This window comes from Neomonachus schauinslandi, chromosome 13 (genome assembly GCF_002201575.2).
Source record: "Neomonachus schauinslandi chromosome 13, ASM220157v2, whole genome shotgun sequence".
NCBI lineage: Eukaryota > Metazoa > Chordata > Mammalia > Carnivora > Phocidae > Neomonachus > Neomonachus schauinslandi.
The window spans coordinates 93,108,366-93,129,098 of NC_058415.1; the positions used below are offsets into that span (position 1 = coordinate 93,108,366).

Here is a 20,733-nt window from a genome sequence, read left to right on the forward strand (position 1 = left end):
CTGGGCTAAGGCTGGCCCAACACCCCCAAAGACTCTTCTGGCCCCAAGCCCTGGGCCCAGCACGGCCATGACCTGACCCTGAAGTGGGGACCCTGGGGGTCAACAAATGGCACGGCAGGGCTGCTGGAAGGAAAGACGGCCCCACCCAGAGCCCGCATCCTCAGACCTCCACACAGCCTGCCCCTCCCGGTCCGGAGTCCTGGGTGGGGAGAGCCTCACAGCGGCCGCCATGGACTCGGCGCATGATTCTGTGCTGAGAGCCCCCGGGAGCCTCACCTGCAGGCAGCTGAACTGTGTGCCCGCCCCACGTTCCCACCGGGTGATGCCAGCAGGGCTCCCCACCCAGCACCCACGGACGACGGCGTGCAGGTGACCTCAGAGGCCCTGTGCCAACGATGCGGGTCCCCACGGGGGGCCACTCCTTAGTGTCAACCCAGTGCTCTAGTTCTCCAAATGCAGGGGCAGGTGACCCACCTTATACGCCCCTGTCCCTCAGACTCTGGCACCCCAGAGGTCTTTGCTGCTGGGACCCTCCTTGGAGCTTCTGCCCCTAACACTCCACTCTTGGTTTTACTCTGCAGCTGGTGGAGGCTCCTTCCTATAGCTGCTTCCCCGGGGCCTCAGGGGTCCCACCAGTCGGCCGGTCCTCTTCGGCCAGGCTCAGGGGCTTCAGGTGGAGCCCCAGCCAACCGCCAGCACAGCCAGCAGCTCCTTGCTCCTCGCTGACCCTGACCTGCCCAGACACCGGCCTGCAGGCGTCCACATACCTTCTTGCTTTTCCCATCTATGCTCCTAGTGCTGCCTGAGGGGCTGTTTAAAGTCATGAATCAAAGCCTCTTGGTGATGTGCTTCTGTCTTTGCAAAAGCCCAAAATACTGCCCTCTTTTCTGGAGGCAGGCACCTTCATCCAAAGGCCAGAGAATCTGCGTAATTACTCAAGGGTGCCAGACACAAACATGATGACAATTAAGCCTCCGAGTGACACAGAGAAACAGATGCTGACCAGAGACGGTGCGGAAATGTGGATACAAACCATAAAACAACCGTGGGCAAGACATTCAAAGAAAGAGAAGACAAAAGCAGAAATACGTTCAAGCATCAAGAAGCCGCCCAAAGTGAGACAGCAGATCTGAAAAAGACCGCATGACAACTTCTGGAGCTGAAGATACAACAATCAAAAAACATAAATGATGGATGTGTTTTGTAGTTTGTTGGACACAGACGAGGAGAGGCTTAGTGAAGCGGGAAAGAGCAGAAGTCACCCGAACACACAACGAAGGGGACACTGGAGGCGGGGGGAGAAGATCAACACACAGTCAGGGGCCCAGAGAACAGCGGAAGAAAGCAGGAGATGTGATGTGTGAGATCATGACTTAGAATTTTCCAGAACCGACTGAAGACAGCAATCCAGATTCAAAAAGCCCAACACATACCAAGGAAGATAAATACAAAGAAATCTATAACTAATCTCCTCACAGTGAGACCACAGAACATCAAAGACAAAGAGATTATCCTAAAAAACAGCCAAAGGAAAAAAAAGATTGCTTTCAGAGACAAGAAGGTAGATTTCTTCATAATACGTTTCAACCCAAAGGACTGACATTATACAAGGCATGATCTCCGATCACGATGAGATTGAGCCCACACCAGAAAAATAACTAAAAATGGCAAACAGCTTGGAAATTAAGAAATACATTTCTAATTAACCCATGGGTAAAGAAAAACTTATAATAGAAATTAGAAAATACCTTGAGCTGCACAATAATAGAAATAATATATATTGAAACTTGGGGAATATTTTAAGAAGAAAGAAGGCTTAAAATTTAGTTTGGTGGGCTGGGGAGGGCAAACAACAGAGAGGACCAAAACGCCAAAAGCAGGTAACAAAAGCAAAAATCAACAAGTGGCATTCCTTCAAACTACAAATTAGTTTCTGCACAACAAAGAAACAATCAACAAAATGAAAAGGTGACCTATGGAGTGGGAGAAAACATTTGCAAACCACATATCTGATAAAGGGTGAATATTCAAAATATGTAAGGAACTCATATAACTCAATAGCAAAAAGAATCCCAAATAACCTAATTTAAAAATGGGCAGAGGAACTGAAAAGACATTTTCCAAAGAAGACATCCAAATGGCCAGCAGGTATCTGAAATGGTCCAAGACATCACTAATGATCAGGGAGATGCAAATCAGAATGGCTATCATTCGACAAAAGACAGGAACTGAGAGGAGAGCGGAGCGGGGAGTGGGCAGGGGAAGGGGGAGGGGAGAAGCACCGCCCAGGCCCCTACTCCCAGGGGTCACTGCAGGTGGGCAGAGGGGCTTGCAGACCTCAGTCCGCTGCTCAGTGCCCAGGGTCCGTGGTGGTGGGCAGGTGACGCAGGAAGGGGGTCGGGGGATCCTGGCCACCCCGGGGCACCCAGGGTGTGGGGGCCCCGCTCACCTGGTCCAGGCCCTGCTGCTCCAGCAGGCTCAGGACCTGCCGACTTAGCACTCTGGGATTCAGCCTCTCCAGCCTCAAGGAGGTCACCTGTGGGTGCTGTCTGCAGGGAGAGAGACACGTCTTTTTAACTTAATACACGTAAGACTTATTTTCGTCAAAGTCACAGGCACAGAGTTGAAAACTCAGGTAATTCTACGAGGCCTGTGGAAAGAGCGGCACGTCACCGTGTCCCAGCACGCTCCAGACCCTCACACATCAATTCTGTCACGGCCAGTATTGGCCTCTGTGTTTCCAAGGAACATACTTGTGCGTGACCTCTTGGTTGTTCAGTCTTAGGTGTCTGGTATGGACATCTCGCCGTGGACGGCGCGCCGCGTTCCGACCTAAGTCAGGACACACCGTGTTCACGCTCTCACGACCAGGCCAGTGCAGACCACACCCCTTCTCTTCAGGGTTAGTGCTTCTCTGGTTTCATCGCCTCCTTAGTTTCCAGACTGAGGACCCGACCAGCCTCGCCCTGAGCCAGTGAGGAGGTGAGCGGGCCTCCTCGCAGCCCCCCGGCTGCCGGCTGCTCACAGCACACCTGCAGAAGTAGGTTTGTGCTCTGCCTCATGCTGGCTTGAGGGTTCGGCTGAGCTGAGGCTTTGGGGTTGAAGTAGCTGTCCCTCAGCCCGGGGCAGGCGATGGTCCCAGAATCCCGTCTGATCCCCGTGCTGCCCTGGGTCTGCAGCATGGGTCTCATGCACTCTGGCCGCCCGCAGACCTGCTACACCCGACCCAGCCACCTCGGGAATGAGCTCTGTCTGCTCTTCTTTCTGGGGTTCCCATTGTTCGGATGTTGGGCCTTCCTGACAGGACCTCCAATTTTTCTTTTAATCTTTTCTCTTTGATTTTCATTGTTTATCTGTTTTGTACTTTTTGGAAGACATCTTCAAATTTATCCTCCAAACCTCTACTGAGCTTTTCACTTTGCCATCATATTTTTATTGACAAGAGTCCTGTTCTGTGTTCAAGCTTCCCTGACTGTGGCACAGAGCCTCAGCCTGGTCCTCAGCTGAGCCCGGACGCCACGGCCCAGGGTCCCCAGGGTCTGGCTGACCGCCAAGGAGCCTGGGCCTCGGCTCCTGGGCCCTCCTCGGGCTCTGTGCTGGACCCCACATGCTCCTGGTGGCCGCGGGCTCAGCTTCCCAGGCTGCTGCCTGACCGCCGGCACCCAGAGCCGCTCCCGTCACTGCCTCTCTCGCATTCTCTTCAAATGTCTTCTCCATTTTATTTTATTTTATTATTTTTTTTAAAGATTTTATTTATTCATTTGAGACACAGAGATACAGGTACAGAGAGAGAGCATGAGCAGGGAGAGAGGCAGAGGGAGAGGGAGAAGCAGGCTCCTCGCTGAGCCAGGAGCCCGACGTGGGGCTCGATCCCAGGACCCCGGGATCATGACCTGAGCCGAAGGCAGACGCTTAACCGACTGAGCCACTCAGGCGCCCCTGTCTTCTCCATTTTAAAGCAGAGACAATAGTGGGTCTGCCAGAAGCACTTTTTAGAACCCAGTGTTTATCGAGGTGTCACTGACAGGCGGCGAGGAGTGGGGATCGTGGGTGCACTTGCACTTGGTGGACCCGCCACCCACAGCTCAACACGGATGCGCAGCCCTCGAGCTGCCCCTGCCCCCTTGGCCACGCTTCGGACCAGCAGAGACCACGTGCCAGGTTTTGAACGTCCTACCGTTGGAATCATGGAGTCCGGACGCTTGGGTCTGGGCCATCTCACGCAGCGCGGGCTCTGGGACATTCCTCTACGTTATGTGTGTAACGTGTGTGGTCCAGCTGTGGCTGTGGACTGGCCTCTGGGTCCGTCCAGTGCTTGGGGACTAGGAATAAAGCTGCTGTGAACACACCAGTCTCTTCACAGACCACGCACCCATGTGTCCTGGGTTTGCTCCAACGGTGGACTGGCTGAGGCAGTCCTAGCCCATGTTTTGCTGGGGCCAGCAGCGCCGAACAGCTTCCTCGAGTGGCCGGGCCGCGTTAGCTGTCCCCAGCTGGGCACGGGGATTCCTCCCTCACTAACGTCTGGTATGCCAGACTTTTCCGTGTTAGCCGTTATGAAGGAAGCCACTGCGTCTTTTGCAAATATTTTCTCCCACTCTAACCTGGTCTTCTCAATTTTTTTAAAGATTTATTTATTTATTTATTTGTCAGAGAGAGAGAGAGAGTGAGCGCACAAGCAGGGGGAGCAGCAGACAGAAGGAGAGCCGACTCCCCGCTGAGCACGGAGCCCGATGCAGGGCTGGATCTCAGGACCCCGAGATCACGACCTGAGCCGAAGGCAGACGCGTAACCGACTGAGCCACCCAGGCGCCCCTTGTCTTCTCATTTTAAAAATACTCTAAGTAATCTCCACACCCAACATGGGGCTCGAACCCAAGACCCCAAGATCAATAGCCTCATGCTACTGACTGAGCCAGTCAGGTGTTGCTCTATGTCCCTCTCCAAATATACAGTAACGGTGATGACAGCCAACGCTAGGTGTGCTGGGCTGGGCGCCCCGCGCGCTCTGTCTGCTTCGTAGCATGTTAAATCACACAACCCTTTGAGACAGGGAAAATTAGCCCCATGTGAGGGCTGAGGAAACAAACCCAGGAAGTGCAAGTGACTTGCTCATAGCTCCAGGGCGGGTGGATCCAGGGAGGTCGGCCCCAGAGCCCAGGGTCTGCATCTCAAGGGGGGTGGTCTCAGGCCTGGGTGCCTCATGGCGCCGGATCAGGCCCCCAGTGCCTGCAGATGGACGGGAGGGTCGTGTAGTAAATTGTTCACGCAACCTGGAGAATTATTTTTGTTCGTTTAAGAGACTTAACTGTGTCTCGTCTGGTTCATGCCGGGTGCAGCCTCTGGGCTCCAGAAGCAGGTCCCTCTCTGGCTGACCGAGCCGCGGCGTGTGCAGGCCACGCACGTGGCTCTCCTGAGCGCCTGCCGCCCCCTGCCCCACCCTGCGCCCCCATGGGGCTCACCTGGCCACGACTCTGACGTCAGAGCTGGGCTGGCACCAGGAGTCCAGGAGGGCCAGCAGCCTCCTCTGGAGGTCCGGGAAGCCGGCTACATAATGCTCCACGAGGGTCACCTTGTCCTGGAGGAGCAGTGGGGTGCTCCCATCTACGGGGAGCACATCCTCAGGTCACAGCCTTGCAGGCGCCCGGCCGAGACCCCAGACTCACCCCCAACCCAGAGGAGGCGTGGCCAGAGCATCCGGACTGAGAGGACCAGAGGCCCCTCCATGTGACCTGGCTCCCTCAGGGAGTGCAGAGGCCCAGCCAAGTGTCTGACTACATCCGTGAAACACCCCAGACTGGCTCCCAGGGCCCGGTGCACTCATCCCAGCCCATGCCCTGTGCTTGCACACTTACACACACGCACACAAACACATGCAGGCCCCACTACTCCCTGGGCCTGGTCCCGGGGCTCTACAAAGGACTGGAGGCCCCCAGAGGCAAGGGGCATCCTGGGGAAGATCAGCTGTCCCCTTGTCTTCACTGAGCTGCGGGGAGGCAGGAGGGAGACCAAGTATGGACAGCAGCCCCGATGGCCCAAGTGCCTCCTCACTGGCGCAGGGGACATGCCCATGCACGGTGCCCACAAGAGCCCTGAGCTGCCCACGCCCACCTGGAAGCTCGAAGGAGGCCCCTGGCCGTGGCTCTGGGCCTTGGGACACTCAGGCCCTTTCCACCGCAAGAGTTCAGGCCTCAACAAAGCCCCCTGCCAGTGGTCCCAACGGTAGACCCCCTCCTCACCTCCTGTCCTCTCCATGTGACCACATTGGGTCAGGCTGCTTGGAGCCCAGACTGAACAGGGACCCATCTGCCAGGTTGGGACCTCAGGAGGTGGACCTCACGGGGAGCCCCATTCCTCAGAGACCCTCTGGCCACTGCCTTCCGAGCATGTTGCACCTAAGTCCAGGGACTGCCCTCCTGGGCCCCACCCCCTCGGGCCCTCCTTGCAGGGTCGGGTGCTCACACGTGACCCCTGCCCTCCAGCACCCCCAGCCCCACTCAGTGAGGAGTAAAGCCAGGGCTCAGTGGTAGGAGAACCCCCCTCCCCAAATCATGTTTCTAGAGACCCAGGCTTTATCCAAGTCAGAACCTGAATGATTTTTGTGAAAAGATACTTACCTTTCCTTTCTTTTTTTTTTTTTAAGATTTTATTTATTTATTTGACAGAGAGAGACGGCGAGAGAGGGAACACAAGCAGGGGGAGTGGGAGAGGGAAAGGCAGACTCCCCGCTGAGCAGGGAGCCCGATGCGGGGCTCGATCCCAGGACCCTGGGACCATGACCTGAGCCAAAGCAGACGCTTGACGACCGAGCCCCCCAGGCGCCCGACACTTACCTTTTCAACATCAAGTTCGAGCTGCAGCTTCAGCTTCAAGCCCAGCATAACAGCCTGCTGATCACAAATGCAGCAGGTTACACCGGGCCTGGTGGGGAGCAGGCAGCCCATGGGGGCGCTCCCACCCTTCTACACCTCCCAGTCACTGAGGGCACAGGTCCAACGGCCTGGAACCCAAAGCCTCCGGGCAGACAAGCCAGGCTCCACAGGAGGCGGGGCAGGGGGGAATGCCCCGGGCAGGTGGGTCCTGCCAGGCTGGGGTGTGGCCTGGATGGGGCATCAGGGTGGGTGCCGGGCCCAGGTGGCTCTGGTCAGGGGTTGCCCATGAGTGGACAGAGGACCAAGAGGGAGGGGCAGACAAGAGGCAGGAGCTCTGTCACCTACCCCCAGACACTGGCACACTGTGCTTTCCCCACACCTGCTCTCACCTGCCGCATACCGCCCAGAAGTGTGCCCTCCGCCTGCAAGTGCCGGGCATGGCCAGTCATGGTGCTCACAGCCAGGGGCCAGGGCTGTGCACCCTGGGGGCCTGAGGGACCGTGGCCCTGAGGTGCAGGGGCCTCTGAGCACTTTCCACAAGGCATACTCTGTGTGCACCCCAAAACGACTAATGAGTGCATAGCTGTCTGTCCAAAAGGGTGGGCTGGCCCCAGGGGGAGTGGTGGGGTCTGTGTGTTGGGGGATGCACAGCCCTGCCCCTTTGGTCCACAGAGAAAGAGGCTCTGAACCCAGCTGCGTCCTGGTGAGGCAGGGAGCACAGCGGTCCCAGGAATGGGGAAGTGGGCACCTCCGAGAGCCCTGACCCCCCCCCCCCCCCCCCCGCGGCCCTTGCTCACGGCCGCAGGGACCCTCCTGCGACTCAGCATGGAGAGCGCCCGGGGCCCTGAGTGCCCGCACGTAGCGCAGGCCCGGCTACTATTAATAATTTCCATACATCGCACTCCCATTATGAGCAAAAATAACCGGGGGAGCAGCCGGGCGCCCCGCCCCACGCAGCTCACACAAAGGACCAAAATAGCGGCCTGGGAAAGGCTCGCTCAGGCCTCCGGCCCGGATCGCGCGGGGCGGGGGCACGGGGCCAGGGGCCTTTCCCTGCGCTGCGCTGACCCGGCGCCTCCACAGCCTGGCCGAGGTCCAGGAGCTTGGCTGCTGCCAGGCCCCGCGGGGGCCCAGGCGAGGGTGCAGAGGGGCAGGGCCTGGGGAGGGGCCAGGGGCTGGAGGGGGGAGGGCCTTATTGTTTCTGGATGGGAGACCCCCTGAGAAGCCCCGGGAGCACCAGGCCCCCATCCAGGAAGGGAAACTGGGGTGGTCGGACCCTACTGCCTCTGTCCTGCATCTGCCATGTCCGGTTAGCTTCCTGGCTCCTCCAGGGTCAACACCCGGAGCTGGGCTTGGTCAGGCCAGGCCACCATCGGGAAGGGGCTGTGGGAGGGATACCTGGGGGCTCGGGACCCTCCCACCCTTCAGACCAGGCCGTGGGCCAGTGACCCGGGGAGAGATGAAGCGGGGGGAGCCGTAAGGCAAGGGGGGCAGGAGGAGGGGGCACAGAGGCCCCGGGGGGCTGGGCCTCCCCCTCCCCCCATCACCTCTGCGGGCTATCAGTCTCTACCAGCCGCTACCTCTGCCCCCTAAGGACAAGACTTCATGTGTGCTCTAGGCCCCAGCCCTCAGTGGGCTGTGGGGGGATCTTGGCCCCCCACCCACCCAGCAAGCCCTCTGAATCCTGGGGTGTGGGGCAGCCGGCAATGGTGGCCTGGGTGGAAGGGGGCGTGGCGGGCACTGCCCCTCACAGCCGCAGGAGGGGCTCTGCCACAGAGGGCGACCTGCACCTGTCACCAGCCTCCCTGAGGGTCCCGTCCCTTTGCCCACGGGGACTGCCTCTGCCTTAAGGAGCCAGTGAGGCCAGGGTAGTCCTCGGTGCCAATCCCAGCCCTCAGGGCTCTGGTCGGTCAGTGGTGCCCACTGGCTGAGGGGGTGGGGGCCGGGGTGGGGGCCGGGGTGGAGGTGCCGGCTGCGCTCGGGGCCAGCCCTACCTACCCCAGGCGGGCAGCTCGGGCCTCAGCACACCCCACCTGGCCACACAATGACTGTCGTAACGGGGGTCAGCGTGCTTGGCATGGCCCTTCTCTTCTCCCTGGTCCCTCCAGAGCAACCAGCTTTCCATGCAGCCAGCACTCAGGGTAACCTCTCTCAGCCCTGCGGCCTGCATGCATGGCCAGCGTGCCCAGAGCTGGATGACCACAGGCACCCCAGGGACAGCTCGGAGGTGCCTTCATTCGGCACCTGTGGCCCAGGGGTGCGGTGGGCAGGAAGGGGGCAGCCAGGGAGGGTGCCCTGGGGGGGATGGCTGACAGCAGAACCCTTGGCCTGGCTTCCATCTTGCGGGGGAGCCCCATGTAGTTCTACCCCTGTCATCAGGCCTGGCTTAGGATCCGTCTCTGGTCATTTTTCTGCCTGAGCTTCTGCTGAGGTGACAGCAGACCAAGCTGCCCACTGCCTGGTCACATGAGGGACCCAGCAGGTGTAGGAAGATCACCTGCCGACTCAGGCACCTGTGATGAGCAGGGAAGGTGGGAGGGGCTCAGACCCCACAAAAGGAAATTGCCGAGGAATGGGCCTCCCTGGCACCTCCCTGGCCTTCCTGGCCTCTGCATGGAGGCCACTGAGAAGGGAGGCACTGGGCTGCCCAGCAGCTGGGTCAGAGCGAGGCTGGGGACCCCTCTGGCCAGACAGGTGCCAGAGCTACTGCCTTTGGGGAGCGGCTGGGGTGGTCACCATGGGAAGAGCATCCACGGACCCCCAAGCTGCTCACTCCGCTGGGCAGGAGCGCCGGGCAGGTGCCCAGGCAGCCAAGCCCAGACTCAGCAGCCTCAGACCCAGGACAGGCCTGCCTCCCACCTCCACAGCTCAGCTCGGGCCTGGAGCCAAGGGGCCTTCCCCCCCACCCCCCCGAAGCAAAGCTATCTTTTTACCTTGATAAGCTGTTTAAAAAATGTAAATAAAATAACTCAGTAGACAAAAGCGGGCATTCATCCTGCCCGGAGCCAGCCGCCGCCCTCGACATGAAATATCGGCGCACATTAAGTCGTGAGTCCCTGCTAATCCGAGCGGACAGCCCTGAATGCGGTCCCTTTCGCCGGGCGCGGCGGTGGGCACTGGAGCGTGCATCGCCTGCCGGGCCGCCCCGCTTGGGGACAATGGCTTTTCTTCGCAGAAGGGGCCTGTGCGGGACAAGAGCCCCCTTTGTGTTGGGATTCCTGCCTTGGAGCGCGAGGGAGGTGCATTCAGCCGGCCCTAGACACTCTTTGAAAGGCTCGGGTGTAACAGAAGACGCGGAAACACTAGCCCGCCTTCTGCCTCCCGCATTCTTGCAAGCCCAGCCGCTCATTCAGCCTGCGGAGAATGGCCCTGCGCCACAGGAGCGGAGCCCCGGCCACATTGTCGCTGGCCTGGTCACCTTGGTTTCTCAGCACCTTCACCAGCCTCGAGACAAGAGCCTGGGCCGGGGCATGACAGCCACCAATACAGGGCCCACACCGCCAAAGACCGAGGACTGGCGGCCCAGGTGAGGCCCACCTTGCAGTGAGCCTCCAGGCTGGGACTGGCCCCCCGGGGAAGAAGGCCCCCCGTGGGGTGGGCCCGGGATCCTGCCCCGGTGCCCACCAAGCCCTGAGCCACCACAGGTGTGGGGAGCAGGGTTCGTGAGCCCCGCTGTCCCTCAGTTAGGCTCGACTTTGGGCCCGATGAGGCCGTGGGTGGAGGTGAGCCAGGAGCGAGCCTCTGGATACCCCTGGAACGCTGGACCTGTGACTCGGTGAGAGCGCGCCCCTGAGCTGGGCGCCCCAGGACCTCTCCACCGCCTGCCTCCCCACGTGGTGACCGTCACATCTCAGGGCCCAGAGATGCCGCGGGGACCCCTGTGCCTGCAGCAACCGCCCAGAGCCACCCCACACGGAGCCGCCCCTCCCTACTCACCGAGACCCCTGTGCCCTCTTCTGCCTCACGCAGAGCCAAGCCACTCCCGGTGCTCCTGGCCCGCTTCCATCTTCTCTCGGAAAATTCTGGACTTGAGTGAGAGCCGCTGCTACTCACAACAGGGACTCAAGAAACCCACCGAGCCCTCCAGAGCCCCACAAGCTCTGACCCAAAGACTTGTAGCTACTAAACCCACATTTCCACATTTGCCCTTTCTGACCCAGGCCTTCCCAGGACAAGGGAGCCAAATGACCTGCCCCCGGCATGGCCCCAGGTCCAAAAGCATTGCACGCACTGGAGAACTCTGCTGTCATGACCAGTAAGCTGTGCCCCACGCTGAACCTCTGCAAACAAACATGGGCATCATTTCCGAGGGGCTGGTCCTGGGAACAAGTAGGATGGGGGTCCGGCCCAGCCTATACAGCAAGATGTGTGACCCTCACAGGGGCACCCCTGCTGGCCGGACCTGACCCAAGTGAGGCACCAAACAGCCGGAGCTGGTCACCCCGGTGAGGCCCCTTCACTCCAGGGCAGGGCCTCACGATGGGTCCAGAGAGGTGGCAGGCATAGCACTCAGGGCTATGGAGGGGCTATTCCTGCAGGCCAGACCCTGCTGTTGGAACAGGAGCCAAGTGGCCAGTCCCCAGGCCTGGTGTGGGTGTGGCTGCAGGGCCCCCACCAGGACACAAGGGGATGGTGCTGTCCCCAGCCAGCAGCAGCTAGAAGCAGCTGGGCCCAGAGGGAACTGGGCTGCTCGTCCCCAGGCCATGCCAACACAGAGGCCGAGTGACCTTGCGAGTGAGTGGGCCTGGGCAGAGGCGGAAGGAGGGAGAAGGGGGCCTCCAACCCCATAGGGTCATGTGGGAGCTCCCTGAAAAAGCTCCCCTGGCCTGGGAGGCTCTGGGCTGGGAGGGCTTGGAGGTCCGGCCGTCTGATCCAGGCCCAAGGGGTGGCAACTGTGGGCAGAGGGACCCCCACACCCCTGACCCTCTCAGCCCCCCACAAGTGTTTCTGGGAACTGACGAATGAGTCTGGACAGCAGCATCTCAGGTGAGTGGCTTGGCCACAGGGCTTCCAGGCCAGAGCCAGGGTGTCCTTGGGCCGCTGACCCCTCCTGAGGACCCAGTGGGCACCTCAAGAGGAAGGACCCCAGGCCCTGGGGTGGGGGCTGCTCGCACGACTCTTTTTCAGCGTGGTGAGTATGAGAGTCTCCTAGGACCCCAACACCTGGCACAGCCCTGAGCTGGGCCCTTGGGGTGGCTGGTCCTGAAACCCTCTGCACCAGACCTGAAGCCCCCCACCCCTGGGGAGCCCCCCACAGTGGAGGGACAGAGAGGACACTGCCAGGGTGGACCCTGTGAGCTCCCTCAGCCAAGCCCTTGCTTGACCCCACATGCAGACCCGGCCCACGGCCCAAGATTCAGAAGGTGTGTCCCCGAGCCCCTCCCTCCCAGCCCTGACCCACGACCCACGTGGGGGTCACACTCACTTCTTTGAACTTGCCCTCCTGGTGAAGCTGGTGGATGTGAGTCAGCAGGGGCTCTGGTCGGCATCCTGCAGCTGGAGGATGCTGACCAGCGGCTCCACGAGACTAGGGGGGCTCTCAGCGAGGACCCTGACCGCACGGGCCTACAGCTGCTTCAGCCTCGAACTGCACTGGGAGCCCAGAGAGCCAGCCTCGGCTGGGGAGCGGGGCGCGGGGGCTGCAGCTGGGGTCACGGTGCTGGGGCAGACCTGGCCGAGGAGTCCTGTGCCCATGGTGGACATGCCAGGCGGGCAAGGCCTAGAGGGCGGAGGCACGGGTGAGGGAGATGCGTGGTTGTGGGGAGGCCGCGGGTCAGGCCCACAGACCGAGGCGCCAGCCCCCGCCCAGCAAGGGTGAGGGAGGCAGCAGGCTCCAGAGGCCGGCTTGGGCAGGCGTGGAGCCCACGGTGCTGGGGGGACATGGCCGGTGGGGCTGGGCCCAAACCCCCGCTGGGCCTCCCCCGGGGCCGTGGAGACAGAACCGCACTGTCATTCTGTGGTGCTCGAATCCTCCAGCAAAGCCTCCCGCACCCGCGCGGTCCAGAGTGCGGTCTGCTCAGAGAGAGAGCTGGGGCTAGGCAGCGCCGTGCCCCCTCCTCGGGGCTCTGGTCTGGTCCGACCCGCCGTGCCCCGCGTCCCGGGTGGCAGCCGCTGTCCACAGTCGTGGTCCCGTGAAGATGGGGGGCTCGTCCCCGAGGCTGACCAAGGGCGGGAGCCCTCAGAGAGATTCCAGTCCTCGTGCCTCGCCCCACAACCTGTGTGGTGCCTGGGACACACGCAGTCCTTCAGACACAGTGACGTGGTCGCGGGGCCCAGCGAGGAACGGGAAACAGAAAAAAGGGGGAAAACCGCCTCTGATTGACTTTTCTACCTCTTGCACTACAGAGGATTTGGAAACGGGTGGGAGCTAAAAGGAGAAAGACCCCTACCTGGAGGGAGTGGGTGTCGTCCGAGGGCCACCCCCTGGTGCGTGGCCGGCCCTGGCTGCGCTCTGCCTGACTCTGCTGTTCCCCGAAACACCCTGCAGTTATGGACCCACTTGGAGCCCCAGACGCTTCTCCCTCGGGGCGGAGCTGCAGGGTCTGGGCTGTGCGCTCGGGAAACAGACACCCTGATGCCCGAGGCCACCCTGTGGGGAGCGAGGCGGTGAGGCTCCAGCTGCCCCCGCAGACCTACAGGCGGGCGCACCCCGAGCACAGCCTCCGACACTGTGGGGCTGCCACCCCCGGGGCAGGCGGGCAGAGGCCACACTCGTGTCTCGGGGGCCACGGGGCCGCTGTCCCATCTCCACCAGCTGCCCCGCGCCTCCCAGGAACGTGTGAAAAGACACCTGAGGCCGAACCACCACCACCTTCTTGCTCGTGGAAGGAAAGACCTAGAAGGAGGCCGCTCTCGTCTGGTCCCGACGTACAGTTCCCGTTCAGGGCTCCGAAGAGCAGCACTGAGAGGCTCACCGAGCAGTGCGGGGAGCCCGCGTGGCTGGGACCTGCGGCTCCTACGTACCGGCCAGCCAGCCCTTCTCCTTGGAAGGTGAGCTCAGGTAAACACCTGTCTCCTTTCTCCCCTGGGCAGTCCCCACCTGCCCAGCCCCCGGCCACCAGCTGGGCAGAGGGTGTGCACCCAGCCATGGCCCAGGGCAGCGGGCTGGAAGGAGGAATCCCGCCCAAGAGAGACCCTCCAGTCCTGGGCTGAGTGCCCACTGACCAGCGGCCACAGAGGACGAAGGCTTTTCCAAAAGAGCCACCATCCGTCCTGTGACGGGGTGATGGGCGGCCAGCTCTGGCTGCACTGCTGGACGGAAGGATGCCCAGGAGGGCCCCAGGAGGCCACACGGACCCCTTCCCAGCAGGATGGCCCCGGGAGCCCCCAGATCCACCCCATGGTCAACTGTGGGGCCAGCTCCTTCCGTTGGGGTCGTCCAGCTGCCCTTCATGTGGGAACCTTCTGTGGTGACCAGCAGAAGGGGAGCGAGGGCGCATGTCCCTCCGAGATGGCCACTGCCCATTGCTGGTGCTGGCTCTGTCCCCTGCCATGAGAAGGCTCAGCAGAGCAGCTGAAGGGACTAATAGTGCAGCTGGAGGGCTGTCAGCTTCCGGGGGCCCCCAGGAAGCTGGACGGTCGTGTGGGGGGCTTGCCTGACCTTCCCAACGCAGCCGAGCCTCCCCCGCTCCGCCGCTGGGAGCCTCTCAGCCCGTGGCTTGGAGTGGGGCTTGAAGCAGAGATGGCCCTGCACCATCCCCGGGACCGCCGTGGAGGCGACGCTCACCTGGCCCGGGTGCCAAGGTAGGTGCAGCCCTGAAGGAGCCAAGGCCCCACGGGGCTCCGCGGGCCTCGCGGACGGCTGCGTCACCACTGAGGGCCAGGCAGGTCCTTGCTGCACTCTGGCATCTTCCCCGGAGAGAGGAGGCCTTCCAGCAGCCCCCGGGGACCTCCCCAGGGTTCTGCTGACCAGACCTGGGTCACACGCTCCCCCTGCCAGTGACTAAGCAACAGCGGAGGGGAAGTCAGCAGGGAGGTGCAGACCCCCTCTGCTGTTGGCCCCATGGCCCTTCCCACGTCTCTGCCCTGAGAGCAGCCTGGGGACGGCCTGGGCCAGAACTCTCTCCTTGGAAAGCGCTGCTCAGGTCTGGAGCTCGGAGAGTCACCCGCGTCCTGTCTGCGTGCCCTCTCCCACACAATGCCTCTGCTGAGCTCAGCAGCCCCCAGCAGCCCCCAGGCCGGGGGCCCCGCCCACAGAGCCGTAGGCAGGAAGCAGGGTGCAGAATCGGGACACGGGCCTCGGTCCTCGCATCACCGTGTGGACGATGCTTCCCCAGGACACGCAGAGCAAGCATCTACTTAGTCCGAACCTAATTTTAAAACCACTGTGCTTGAGCAAGTTGGCATGCTCACCAAACGTGAAATGCACTTTCCCCTCAAGTATCTGTGGGAACTCAGGAGACCTGGCAAGTCTCCCTTTACAAACACCCGGGAAAGGAGAGGGTCTGTGGGAAAGGAGGCCTGCGAGGGCCCAGGGCTGCCGTCGGCACCCAAACAACTGGGCTGGGACATCACGTGCATCCGCATCTGCTGGGGTCCCGGAGACACCGTCGGGGGAGGAGAAGCACCATCGTGCTGTGACCACTTGGCAGGCACGCGGGGGCCGCCACCAGCGGAAAAGAGCTTCACTAACAGGCGCTCCGGTGAGGACCACAGAACACATGGGGACGATGCACCTTGAGTGATGACCACCACAGGACAGGGAAAGTGTTGGGACAGGAGGACACTGGTCTGGGAATGCAAACAGACAATAAACACACCCAAAATGGTGGGGGAAGGAAAATTCAAGGAAGAACACAGGGGCCCCGAGGGGTAGCGTCCGCGAGCCCCTCCTGCCCTTCCGGCCCCTGCTGCCGCCAGGGTGGACCTCACACACTATCCAGCACCCACTGGCCACTTGCTGCCCCTTGTCCTGGAGGCTTAAGTCCGGGCCCCACGGCCCCCTCTCCGGTGCCTCTCCGCTCCTCAGCTTTTGGTGGTCCCGGGGTCTACGCTGACAATCCCTTGAACCCTGGCTCTGGAACCCTGGCTACCACCCCCTCCCTCCCTCCTGCCCTCTGCCCACTGCTCGAGCCCCCCTCTGCCATCCAGCTGGGGTCCGTGTCTGGTCATCCCCCGGCTCACACTCCAGAGGTGGGCCTGCTGCCCCAGAGCTCGCCCCACCCCGGACTTCATGGACTCAGTGCTGCCGAAGTCACCCCACGCGGGCTTGGGCCAGAGCCCCCACGGACCTGTCCTCAGCAGGGCGGGGGCCTGCCCAAGAGAGCCAGTGTTTCAAGCGAGCTCCAGGGGTTTGCCCCCTTGGGCCCCGCCTTGGGGAACACCGTCCTTCCCGTTTGCTCGCCCTCCTGTGCCTACCATCTCTCCTACTGTTCCCTCCCAGGGGGCTCTGAGGACACCCCAAACCCACTGCCCGTCTCTGCCCACCAGCCCGCCTCCCCTGCCTGCAGCCTCTGTCCTGGCCACTCACATGCCCCACCGCCTTGTGGTTCCTGTGGGGACCCTCCGCCCGCGGCCGCCGGCCCCTGGGCCATCACCGGGGCCCGAGCTCAGATACTGAGCGGCACGGTGCCCGCCCACCCACCCCGGACCGGTTCTGGCAAGTGAACCCAGGGGAGACAGCACGAGTCCCTCAGGCAGAAGCTTGGCTCCAGGCGGAGAACACAGCTGCCCAGGGCACTCACAAGACGCACACAGACCCGCCTCCCAGCAGGCCTCTCTAGCGCCAAAAATGAGAACACACGGACGTGCTCCTCCATAGACAGAAACAAGTCACGAAAGAGCTCAAAACAACCCTGCGTGTGCTTGGAAATTAAGAACACGTCGGTCTAAGGAGACGCCTTAATGAGGATCGAGAAGACGGGCGACAGAGCCCTACCTGTGGAGACCTGTGACGGAGGGACCGTAGCGGGGGATACACACCTGTTGGCGAGCACCTGGGAAAGAAGAGAGACCGTGGCGGGGCCAGCACCAGCCACGGGACAGCGCTGAGCCAAGGGACTGTCCTCGACCCCCACACCTGAGAGTCTCGAGAACCGCGGGGGACCTCAGGCCGGCAGCCACGATGACACGAGTGAGGTGGAAGCTTCCTAGGGCAAGAAACCAGAAGCGGAAAGCCCCCCAGAAACGGTACCCCCTACCCGGGCTCAAGCCCAACCAGGCAGGACGGTCTGCGTTCTTCCAGACCCTCCAGGAACGAGGAATTCCGGTCTTCAACCAACGGTTCCAGAGAAAGGTAACAGAAGGAACGCTTTCAACCCAGTTTATGACGTTAGTTCACCTCGACGCCAGGAACAGAGACGAAAGCTCACAAACACCGCACTATGACCAGGTGAGGTGCATCCCACACACGCAGGGCGGCCTGAGCTGGAGAATCTGTGAAGTCAGTTCACCAAATAACATGGTCAGCCTGCCTCCGTATTAACTCAAAGCCACGGGAGACAAAAATTAAAAAGAGCTTTTGGCTTTTGCCGAAACTTTGGCTTTCTCCAGCTGATGGCCAGAACTGCTCAGAGCCTCAGCGCGGGCAGTCGAGAGGAGGGTGACAGCCACCGCAGCTCAGGTGTGCGTGGAGCCCAGGCCTGTCGCCCACACACACGGGTGGTGACGCCAGAAGTCGGGCTGACCCGTTAGCCAGGCGCTGGTCACCCCACGCCACAAAGCCAGCCGTGGGCCTGGCAGGAGCGCCCTCAGCCTCCGTAGCTCACGGACACCCCTCCTCCACAAGCCTGCAGCCCCTTCCGGGAGTGCACCTGCGCTGGACGCCTGCCCCGGTGAGCTTAGTCCGGGTCTGGGCACTCTGCCCACCCTCAGCTGGGAGCGGGAGGCAAGACACGAGACACGGGCCTTATCCCTCCAGCCACGCATGGGCCCTGCAGCCTTCCCTGCGGTGACCAGGGCCACCTCATCCTTCTGCTGCTTCCGGGAGCAAAGTGCGGGGCAGGGGCGCCCACGGGTCCAGCAGTGCCTTCACCACCCGCACGGGCAAAGCCGCCCTCCAGGCCCAGGCCGCACGCATCTCCCGGTGGCCAGACAGGCTGTCCCTGGGGCGGGAGGCCATGAGCAAGGCTAGTGAGAACTGGTGAGTACCCGGCCCCACACAGCACACAGGCGGTCATGGCCCACTGGGTCCCCTGGGCTGTGCGGAAGCTGGGTGGTGGCCACAGGCCCTTGCCTCCTGCTCTCAGCCTCGGGGGCCTGTGTCTACCAGTGTCCAGTGGGGGTCAGTCCAGGGCTCCAGCCCCCATGCGTCTGCCAGAACTTTCAGACAGGGTGGCCCACTGAGGCCAGAGGAGGACCCACGCCCACATGCTCACTCACCTGCCGCAGCTCCCGCGTGGACCACAGCGTCTGCAGGGCCTGCAGGAACAGGAGCGGGTCCTGGCCTGGGGGGACAAGACGGGGCTATGAAGAGCCCACCAACCCCACCTTGACCAACGCCTGGGGCCTCCCCACAGATGCCACCGGTGTCCATGGACTCTTGTGCCCTCTCTGGCCAGGGCTCCCCCTGCCCCTTCCCTGGGACCTGTGGCCTGGCCATCCGCAGTGCTCACTGGGACGGGCTTCTGTCCACAGCTTGGCGGAAGCCCAGGCCTCAAGTTCCAGTGGTGGTGAGCGGCCTGTCTCAGAGTCGCCACACTGTGTGAGCGGGAAAGGGGCAGTGGACGCCAGGGCCAAGCCTGCAGCCCTGACCATCACGCCCTCCGTGTATGTCCCAGCCCACCCCACCCACGGCCCACCAGGTCTGGCCTCCAGCCCCTGGCGAGGCCCCAGAGTGGTCCCGGCTTCTGCCTCCCCACCCCCGCTCTCCTGGCCCCTGCCGCACCCCACACAGCTGGCCGCTCCCCAACGCGCCCCCCCCCAGCCCTGGTCCTCTCTTGCTTGCCCAAGTCCCCAGCCCCACTGCAGGACTGCGGGTCAGGACGGGGACCCACTGGGACACCAGGCCCAGGGGAAGTTGGGGTCACCCTCATGCTGGAAAAGGAACTGTGCCCTCAGACCAGGTTTAAGGTCAATGCCGGGGAGGGTGGGCTGGCCTGGGAAGGTGTCTGCGGCCTGCTCTCCACTTTGGGAAAGAAAGCGGCCTCTGAGTCACCCACAGCCACCAGCGCCCCCTGGCTGCCTCGGGAGGGCCCGCCCCACCCCTGCGGCCACTTGCCCCCGGCCCGCAGGGCAGGACCACCCTGCTCGGCCCTTCCGGGGTCCCCCCTGCCTCACTGCACCGCCCCCAGGGCTGTAGAAACCCCTCTTCACTAAGCAAGTCCTGCTGCAAATGCCCGGCCGCTGTCCGACCCTAGGCCTCCACAGCCCCACGAGGACATTACAGAGCCCAGCATGGATGCCAGGTGACATCAGGGGCCATGGGGCTCAGAGCCTGTGTCCAGCCCCAGCCCAGGGAGGTGGGAGAAGCCCTGCATTTACTCAGGACCCTGGCCATGCCCCCCACATGGTGGTGGTCAGAGGCAGGACCTGAGCCCACACGTTGGGGGAGGGGAGGTCACCAACAGATGCCCTAGGTCAAATCGGGGCTCACCCAGGGGACTTCACCTGCAAATCTACCCAAGAATTGAGGGGACAACAGCAACCCCCTGGGCTCCCGTGGAAGACCAGACTCAGAGGGAAAGGTAGGGGACACCTGGACCAAAGCCTGGAGGGCCGGCCGGGACCACTCTGGGGCCTCGCCAGGGGCTGGAGGCCAGACCTGGTGGGCCGTGGGTGGGGTGGGCTGGGACGTACACGGAGGGCGTGATGGTCAGGGCTGCAGGCTTGGCCCTGGCGTCCACAGACTTAGGGACCCAGACAGACAGCAGTGGGTAGACGGACGCACCGCACGGGAGGGGGAGTGACACGCTGGGTGCATTCCAGAAGCAAGGCTCGTTGACGGGCTGGGTGTCTACCACTGCGCTCCATTAGAGGAATAAAGGGGAAATCATATGCGCCTCTCAGTACATGCAGAACGAGCATTTCATAAACACAATTTCTATTCATGATTTAAGAAACAACCCAGGAAACTGGGAATAGACGCAACTTCATCGCCCAGAAAAAAAGATGTTTGTAAGAAACATTCTCGGCAAACACAGGACTTAATGCTGAAGACTGACAGCACCTCGGGGCGCGGGGCCAGCAGGACAGCCCTGACGCGCACGGTCAGCTTTGGGTGCCGGTGTGTCAGGAGGGGACCGTGACGCATGCACGCTGCAGGGGCGCGGGTGGTCGGACACGGGAAATCCTGTGCCTCTGGATTCTGCTGTCAACCTAAAACTGCTCTAGAAAATACAAGTCTTTAAAAATTAAAACAGGGGCACCTGGGTGGCTCAGTGGGTTAAGCGTCTGCCTTCGGCTCAGGTCATGATCCCAGGGTCCTGGGATCGAGCCCCGCGTCGGGCTCCCTGCCCATCGGGGAGTCTGCCTCTCCCTCTCCCTCCGTCTCTCCCTCTGCTTGTGCTCTCTCTCTCTCTCACTGTCAAATAAATAAAATCTTAAAAAAAAATTAAAACAAGAAAATAAAAACATTACTGCTCACTGAAAACACAATTTTGTGGAAAGTCATGAAGAATCTAAAGAGAAGGTATTAGGGGCACCTGGATGGTTCAGTCGATTTCAGCTCAGGTCATGGTCTTGGGGTCGCGAGAATGAACCCTGAGTCGAGCTCCATGCTCAGCACGGAGCCTACTTGAGATTCTGTCTCTCTCCCTGCCCCCCCCAATAAATAAATAATAAATAAATAAATAAAGAGAAGGTATTAGGATTACTTAGCAGGCTTGTTGTAGCTTGGACACTCAACACAAGGCCAATACTAAAAACCAATTATTTCCATATAAACACAAGGCCAATACTAAAAACCAATTATTTCCATATAAAC

The 20,733-nt window shown here is 61.5% G+C and overlaps 1 protein-coding gene across 1 annotated transcript in view; it reads right to left on the reverse strand.

Annotated features, from left to right (window-relative positions):
• The window catches only part of EXD3 (exonuclease 3'-5' domain containing 3), a 35,576-nt gene extending 17,010 nt beyond the window's left edge, over positions 1 to 18,566 (reverse strand). The window contains 9 exon segments of the mRNA XM_044920450.1: positions 2,450 to 2,549; positions 5,463 to 5,604; positions 6,830 to 6,887; positions 12,298 to 12,347; positions 12,350 to 12,591; positions 16,891 to 16,960; positions 17,854 to 17,914; positions 18,192 to 18,256; positions 18,425 to 18,566. Coding sequence (XP_044776385.1) covers positions 2,450 to 2,549; positions 5,463 to 5,604; positions 6,830 to 6,887; positions 12,298 to 12,347; positions 12,350 to 12,591; positions 16,891 to 16,960; positions 17,854 to 17,914; positions 18,192 to 18,256; positions 18,425 to 18,566 — 930 coding nt within the window.
• Between the last annotated feature and the right edge of the window lie 2,167 nt (positions 18,567 to 20,733).